Source organism: Protomyctophum bolini, assembly GCF_963924005.1.
Source record: "Protomyctophum bolini genome assembly, chromosome: 22".
NCBI lineage: Eukaryota > Metazoa > Chordata > Actinopteri > Myctophiformes > Myctophidae > Protomyctophum > Protomyctophum bolini.
Genome location: NC_137883.1, coordinates 35703047 through 35711762, shown reverse-complemented (window position 1 = coordinate 35711762; position 8716 = coordinate 35703047). Strand labels below are relative to the sequence as shown.

The 8716-nt window shown below is 40.4% G+C and overlaps 1 protein-coding gene across 2 annotated transcripts in view; it reads right to left on the bottom strand.

Moving 5' to 3' along the window:
- Positions 1 to 1402: 1402 nt before the first annotated feature.
- Positions 1403 to 8716, bottom strand: part of vcanb (versican b) — a 57968-nt gene continuing 50654 nt past the window's right edge. For both annotated transcript variants that reach the window (XM_080755278.1, XM_080755279.1), the window contains exons 15-16: positions 8195 to 8377; positions 1403 to 6230 (exon numbers count right to left, since the gene is read on the bottom strand). In XM_080755278.1, the coding sequence (XP_080611404.1) occupies positions 6025 to 6230; positions 8195 to 8377 (389 nt within the window). In that variant the 3' untranslated portion in view covers positions 1403 to 6024. The remainder of the gene's footprint in view (positions 6231 to 8194; positions 8378 to 8716) is intronic.

Genomic DNA, 8716 nt, shown 5'->3' with positions numbered 1-8716 from the left:
TGAGTAGCCTTCCTGCCTGTCCAATTGTCCATGAGTAGCTGTCTGTCTGTCTATGAGTAGCTGTCTGCCTGCCTGCCCAATTGTCTATGAGTAGCTGTCTGTCTGTCTATGAGTAGCTGTCTGCCTTCCTGCCTGTCCAATTGTCCATGAGTAGCTGTCTGTCTGTCTATGGGTAGCTGTCTGCCTTCCTGCCTGTCCAATTGTCCATGAGTAGCTGTCTGCCTGCCTGTCCAATTCTCCATGAGTATAGCTGTCTGTCTGCCTGTCTGCTCTGTCTGACTGCCTGCCTGTCCAATTCTCCATGAGTAGCTGTCTGTCTGTCTGCCTGTCTATGAGTAGCTGTCTGCCTGCCTGCCAGCCAGCAAGTTGGTTAACAGAAAAAAAAATGTTATGGCTGAGTAAAATAAAATACAATAAACACAATTTGCCTGAAAATAGATTAACCTTTTTCATGAAAAAAAATGAGTAGTGATATGGCTGACTGAGTAAAATAAAACAATCTACCTGAAAATAGATAGCTATAAGTGAAGAGCAATTTCCGCAATTACCATTTCCGCAATTTCCGCAATTTCCATTTCCGCAATTTCCTCAATTTCCATTTCCGCAATTTCTGCAATTTCCGCAATTTCCATTTCCACCATTTCCGCAATTTCCGCAATTACCATTTCCGCAATTTCCTCAATTTCTGCAATTTCCGCAATTTCCATTTCCAACATTTCCGCAATTTCCGAAATTACCATTTCCGCAATTTCCGCAATTTCCATTTCCTCAATTTCTGCAATTTCCATTTCCACCATTTCTGCAATTTCCGCAATTACAATTTCCGCAATTTCCATTTCCATTTCCAACTATTAATGGCAGCTGGGTTTCATCATTCAAATAAAATAGAATTCTGTCCGTTTAGCTATAAAATTATGTCAGGGAATAGGGATACACAGTATATGTCTTTCATTTGCATTGCATCTCCCCCCCCCCCCCCCCCCCCCAAGCTTTTATTTTCGTTCGAGTAATTGTACAACTCTAATAGTATTACTTATAATAATGTAATTAATGATAACTTCATTCAGATTTATTTATTTTTATTTCATTTTCCAGATTTTTTTTTCTTCTTTGTTTTAGATTTTCATTGGTGGGCCAGTCATAATGGTCCCGCGGGCCTGATGTGGCCCGCGGGCCTGAGGTTGAGTATCACTGGTCTATAGTCTTTACAGATTGCAGAATATCTCAGGGGAAGAAAACATAATAAAGACAAACTATCTAAATGTACATGTCAAATAAATAATTCTAGTGGAATAAAAGTCCTGTAACGTAGCCTATACCTCAACATTGAACATGGGCAGTAGTTGAGTCAATGTGGTTAGATATTGATAATTTCGGTGATATGACATTACACAGAGACGTATAATGGTGGTTGTATCTTTATTGCACAGACAGACAGACAGATAGACAGACAGACCAAAACAATAACCAGGAACAGTAGGCCTACAGTAAACATAAATAAAGAATTAAACAATGATTATGTATATAAATAAGATCCCATATTGTCCCTTTGAAACACACACACACAGTAGAGTAGAAACACACACAGATATGCATACACTTTCATATCACAAATACAGAGTATATAAAAATCTATACAGAACGTCATCAAAGGTACAAAATAGAATGTGTACCGAATCACAGATATTAAAAAGGGGGGGGGGGGGGGGGGGGTAGTATCCAAAATTCCCAATTCAGCTGTCACTCCAAAACATCAAGCCTCGACAATGTGTAAAAAAGTTTCGATGCAGCTACTTTTCATGTATCAGAGTAGACTTTTCAAAAAAGCAAGTGATTCTAACGTTTAATATACATATTTGTGGCACACCTTTGTGTGCCACAAACTATATATTGAGGATGTGAGCTTGAGGATCTGCAATTTTCAACACGCCACGTACGTCAGCGCGCAACTATAAGTTCAAATCAGGCTTGTGAGGCACAGCTAAATCATGGCCACCAACAAACAGATGCAGGGTTACTTTGCAAAAACAAATGCTTCGTTAGGCCTATTCAATGTGCGACTGACAATACACATGGTGCAGCGTGTGCTATATTCTGCATGATGATATAACAACATGACATCTATACAAATGAAGAAGGCGATATTGAAAGCATTCCGTTCTAAAAAACAATTAAAAAAAAAAAGTTTATTCCATATCACAGCTCATTCATAGTTCTACTGTATACAATATGTTACACTCGTATGGCTTCACATAATATAAATCATAGACTTTATGATTATATAGTATCACTAATATAAGTTCAACATACACAACACATTCATAAAAAACAGGCCAGTCCAGAGTTCCTTCACTAAGTTTGAGTAGTAAAATCCACAATTCATTTATAAAACAAGCCAAGTCCCTTTACAGTATAATGTTCTATTATGACTTATGATAAAAAATAAAATAAAATAAAAATTATGAGGGGAAAACAAAACAAAGCAGCATAAAAATGGTAGATGGGGCTAATTGAAATATAACGTGAGAATCATTTTAAAATGATTCTACTCAACAATATAAACCCCAATTAATGCTGCAATGCCAAACTTGTTTTTTTTAGTGAATAGAATGTTATTTTAACTATAGTCTGTATGCTGGTAGAGTATATGTTAATACCAGGCAAGGAAGCTCTGCTGAATTGGAAGCCGATTAAGGACGGGCTTTTCAGCCTTGCAGTTGTCATGAATGGTCGAGATCAGTGGGTTTCCACCAATAAACCTTTCTGGTTGGAGACCCAAAAGAGACATTAGTCGTTTGCCCCCGACCCAAACTACTAGTGAAAATAGCAGATCTACAAGCGCACAACGTGTCGCTTCGCATGCACGTTGTGAGCTTGTAGATCGGCTATTTTCACTACTTCTTATCATTTTTGTTATTTTATTATTTGTGAAATGTCTTGTTTTCAAATGTATACAATTATTTAAAATGTTTTTATTTAAAAAAATAATTTATAATCTTTTGAAATACATATATAGCCTATTTTAAAATGGAGGGGGGGGGGGGAAACTAGATTTTTACTCAAGTTGTGACCCATAAAAATGGGTCTCACTGAGTCCCGACCATAGAGTATTAAAGGTCCCGACCCACTAGAGAAGGTGTTTGATAACAATGACTGGACCTTACACTTTTTATACCTAAACACGATTTAATGAACTAAACATTTGTCATAAATACTTTATGCTTCCAGTCGCTAGTATAAAGTTCCTTTTCAATTATTATGATATGCATTTATTTTATTTTATTGTGGTCTGGTGGTCTCCCTGCTCTTCCATTGAGACATTTTGATCCTGTGGTCCAGGCAGGACACCTACTGGTGGACAAGAGGTATTGCATGAAGCTAAAAACGATAATATCTCCCCCTGGCATGGCCAAATGCTCGTTCCACCTCCAACGCTAGCCTAGAGTCTCCCATACAGTACACGAGTTTTGACAAGATTTCGTAAAGAAATCTTTCCAAAATCTTGTCAAAACTCTTACTCGTGTATGGGGCATTTAAAGGGGCATTTTGATCTTTAGTTCAACAGTAGAAATGTTGGTGCTCGCATGGGATCAAATACCAGGATGGGATCAAATACCAGGAAGGGATTAAATACCAGGATGGGATGAAATACCAGGAAGGGATTAAATACCAGGATGGGATCAAATACCAGGATGGGATCAAATACCAGGAAGGGATCAAATACCAGGATGGGATCAAATACCAGGAAGGGATCAAATACCAGGATGGGATCAAATACCAGGAAGGTCGGACATAAACGATACAGATTGGATCAAATACTAGAAGGTCGGACAGACATAAAATCCTACAGATTGCAGCTTTAAAAAGTGTAAAGGTTAATTAGAGGGCAGATTACTGTATGTCATAAAGTATCTATATTTAAATAATATATAATATGATTCACAGAAGGCACTGCAGTGTGGACATACTGCATTCGGATATATTATTAACCCATTCCGGACAGGAACCCCTTTTGGTGTTTTAAGCATTATGTTATACTTTAGCTATTGAAAAATAGCAGATCTACAAGCTCACAGCTACGAGCTTGTAGATCAGCTATATTTTGAAAAATCATGGAAAATGTGGCACACATCTTTGAATATATATTCTTTCAGAGCGAATGTTTTTAACTAAAATCTTTGCTTCTGGGGGAGGGGAACAACATAGTCCTTGGAACAACATACAGTATGTTCAGATGGGGGTCGGCATCCAATTTCTATATATATTTTTGAAATTGGCTTGTAGATCAGCTATTTTCAGGGGCGCAACCCAGCACTCTTTAGCTAGTGGAGATGCAGTGTATAACGACATTGGATTTCTAAACAAATTTGTTCAACGCGAAATAATGTGTTCAGGAAAAAAGTTCAGGAGACTTCGGAGGAAATAAATTCTCCTGAATGCTGCCTTCCGGTATGTAGGCATGGAAGGAAAGGAGTGGCATTTGTATTTCTTTCACCATGTAGTAAACAAACGCTACATTCGTGGTCTGGAGAGGGCAGTTGTTTTACAGACGGGTAAAAGGGCAGGGGCTATGTGTGTCTATGTGTGCACGTCCCTGAACCATATGGCACAACGCTGAGGAACTGAACATGACGCAACAACGACGTCAACTTCATCATTGGAAGTACGGGAATGTTGATGGAAGTTTGCTGACTCGCATCTCGTGTTTTGTGAACAGCGTAGGTAGGGCAAGTTAAGATCATATAAGGCAAGGTGTTTTGTTTTGTTTTGTTATATTTCAAGGAACTACAAATGAAACCATTAAAAGTTAATGGTTTCATTTGTATGCTCTCTGGAGTTATTTAATGATTAAATGGACCCGTAAAGCAGGGCCAGCTTACTAATGCAAGGGCTTTAAGGGGGCACAAAGATGGTAGGGAGAAAGTGAAAAGAAAGTGAAAGAAGACTCAACCGTCCGCAGCAAAAAGTGCAGAAATTTAGGAGCAAATTAAGGCCGATCGATGAAGCGTCTATTTTCTTTTTTTTTTTAATATATTTTTTATCCCACGATTTTGTAACCCATTTTTCACCCCTGTGCCAATCATCTACTGTGATCCTGGGCTCTACACACCCTTCGCCAACCTGGGGAGAGCAACGGACGTGTCCAAGTTGCTCCTTTACACCTGACAGGGGGAAGTTTCCCTGGTTGGACGTAGCGCGTGGAAGGAACACGTTATTCCAACCAGTTCCTTTCCCCTCCATCAGGCGCCCCGGCTGGCCAGGGGGAGGCAGTTTAGAGACCAGGATTACTGCATGTTTTTGTGAGGGTACCTACCCTAGGGGACACGGAGAGAACATGAAAACTCCACACAGAAAGGCCCTTTCGCCAACCCCGCCTTCGGGTATGGGCACTGAAGCGTCTATTTTCCACGCTGCGCAAATACTAACGTCGTGAGTGGTGACCGAGGGGGATAGTATAGCCTCTAGCGGCAGTGATGTCAGACTTGGGTTCTCTATAATATTAATTATATTATATTTAGTAATAAGTTAGTGCCCAACACTGTTTGTGAAACAGCCCCCCCCCCTTGTGTCCATCGATAGACACAGACAGGTCAATTATTATTGACAGTATTCATGATGTGCCATAGCTTCACTGTCGGGTGGAAACCTTGTATGTCCAAAACTTAATTTATTATTTTATTTTTTATCTTCTTTTCATGTTTTAAATAGTAGCCTATCTACTAGCACGCAAAAGTGTCGCACCGTGACACGTTGTGAGCTTGTAGATCTGCTATTCTTCCAACTTGTGTTTGACCACTCTTGTATGATTATTATCCCCCCCCCCACCAATTTATTTTTAAATAAAAAATAAAAAACAGAAAATAATGAAATATGGAGATACAAGGTTTCGGTCCGACAGTGACCATAATTATGCGTAATGAGTTTCCAGCCCTTTTGCAGTCACTTGTCTTAATACATATTGGCTCAATTGTTTTTTTTTTAGGTCTGATAATAACACTAATTTTAAAAAACAAAATAGGTAAATCAGTGTCTCAGCTGATCCTGTTGTTGTGAATGCTGTCTCTTCTCCCTGAGCAGTCGTCTCTGCTCCATGTGCTGCTGCTTCTTCTGGCTCTGGAGGTGGTTGGTGTGAACGGCGTTGTGGTCGTAGTGCCGCGCCGTGTTCTGGTGCTCGTGGGTTTGGTTCTTGTTGTGGTGCCGGTGACTGAAGGCCTTATGGTAGGTAGCGGCTAGACACAGGACAAACAACGACAAGAGAGAGAGAGAGACATACATTTTTTTTTAACCCATTTAGACCTGAGATCGATTCTACAAATGTCTTCTAAATCCTGACAGTTTTCTGAAAAAGCTATGTTTCTATGTCAGTCGTTCCTTCGATTTTTCAAAAGCAGACCTACAAGCTCGTAGCGCGCCACTCGGTGGCGCGCTATGAGCTTGTAGGTGTGCTATTTTTCAATAGCTAAAGCATAACCAAAATGGGTTCCCGCCCCAAAATGGGTTCATACATTAACATTTTTTTTAAATCCAAAATGAGTTAATAGCACAGGCAGACTCTATACTAGAGCATGTCTGAATTAGATGTAAGAGCTGAAATCAACATGTAAATATGAAATAAATGCTTAAACATCTAGCTAATGTTAGAGTCCACAGAAGTAAATCAAAAAGTATCATCGGCAGATCACGGTAAGAAAACAGCTACTCCGGAATCGGCCGGTTTGGTTTTAGTCAAGCCCCAATAATAGTTTCTTAGTCTTTTTCTTGTGCTTTTTAAAATTGTTTTCCCCATGCACATCTCTAGTAAAGTATATGTTAGCCTTTAATTCTGCCAGTCGGATACCTTAATTAAGTTCTCAACCTCATCAGCCTGAAAAGGCTGCTCTCTTTATGATTGTGTGCAGCGAACACTATTTTAAACATCTAAATCGATCAAATCAAAATGGTGCAACAAAGTCACAACTAAGACAATTAGTCGACTACGAATGTATTTAGTCGAGGACAGCCCTATATGTTCCTATATGCCAATGTGTAGATCCCTTTGTTTTGTTTTGCAATGTCTGATGGGAACAGTGAATACAGTGCAAACTGACTGACTAATAGGCAAGAGAACAATAAAGCATACAGTACATCCCCCCACGACCTCTACGCTCCCAAGATACTGGAAGACTCTCAGTCACATATAATACCACAATAAAAGAACGGTTGGAGGGCAGAGCATTCACACACCGTGCCCCCTGTCTCTGGAATGCTCTCCCACAAACAGTACGAGATGCCAACTCACTCACTAGACATTTTTAAATCTAGACTTAAAACCCATCTTTTCTCCCTGCATTATAGTTTCACTGAAATCACTACTATATTCACCGTGCTCTGCCCACGTGGTTTCAATATGTGCTATTTTAATAGATTGATCTGAACACATTTTTAACTGTGTCCTACAACGTATGGTACTTATGTCATCCATGTGTATTGACACATCGTATTATGCTTGTTTATTGTGCTATTGTATTTTCTGCTTTTTGCTGTGTATTGTTGTGAAGTGCACAGAGACCCCTTGGGGTGATGTTGCACTATAAATAAAAATAAACTAAACTAATCTAAACTAAGATAGCATACTTACCGGTAGATAGCATTTCTGTAGACTTAGATAGCATTTGATACAGATTTATAGCATGTTATGTAGACAGCACTATAATTGCATTGTATGTAGTCATAGCACGTCATAGTACATAATGTATAGCATAGTATAGTATATATGTATAGTTTATGTGATGTATTCCCATGCTTTTTTGTTCTTGCTTAATGTAAGTCACTCTGGATTAAATGCCTAAATTGTAAAATTGTAAAGAAAAGCTATCCTGTCTGACTGGTATGTGACTGGACCGTACTGCCTGGTACTGTCTGCCTGGTACTGTCTGCCTGGTACTGTCTGCCTGGTACTGTCTGACTGGTACTGTCTGCCTGGTACTGTCTGACTGGTACTGTCTGCCTGGTACTGTCTGCCTGGTACGTGACCGGTCCGTATACTGACTGGTACTGTCTGCCTGGTACTGTCTGCCTGGTACGTGACTGGTCCGTATACTGACTGGTACTGTCTGCCTGGTACTGTCTGCCTGGTACGTTACTGGACCGTACTGACTGGTACTGTCTGACTGGTATACTGTCTGCCTGGTACGTGATTGGTCCGTATACTCACGGCTCATGCAGGTGACCTTGGGCGTGTCCCAGTGGCCGTCGGCGCGGCAGCGGATGGTGGGCGGGTGTCTCTGGATGAAGCCCGTCTTGCAGTGGTAGCGCACCAGGGCGCCGATCTCGTAGCGAGGCTTCATGGAGCCGAACACACGGGCGTCCTTCACCACAGGGGGCTGGCTGCAGGACACTGCATGGTCACAACGATACAATACAATACATGTTATATAGAGAATTAACACACGGGTGTCCTTATGTTCACCACAGGGGGCGGGCTGCAGGACACTGCATGGTCACAACGATACAATACAATACATGTTATATAGAGAATTAACACACGGGTGTCCTTATGTTCACCACAGGGGGCGGGCTGCAGGACACTGCATGGTCACAACGATACAATACAATACATGTTATATAGAGAATTAACACACGGGTGTCCTTATGTTCACCACAGGGGGCGGGCTGCAGGACACTGCATGGTCACAACGATACAATACAATACAATACATGTTATATAGAGAATTAA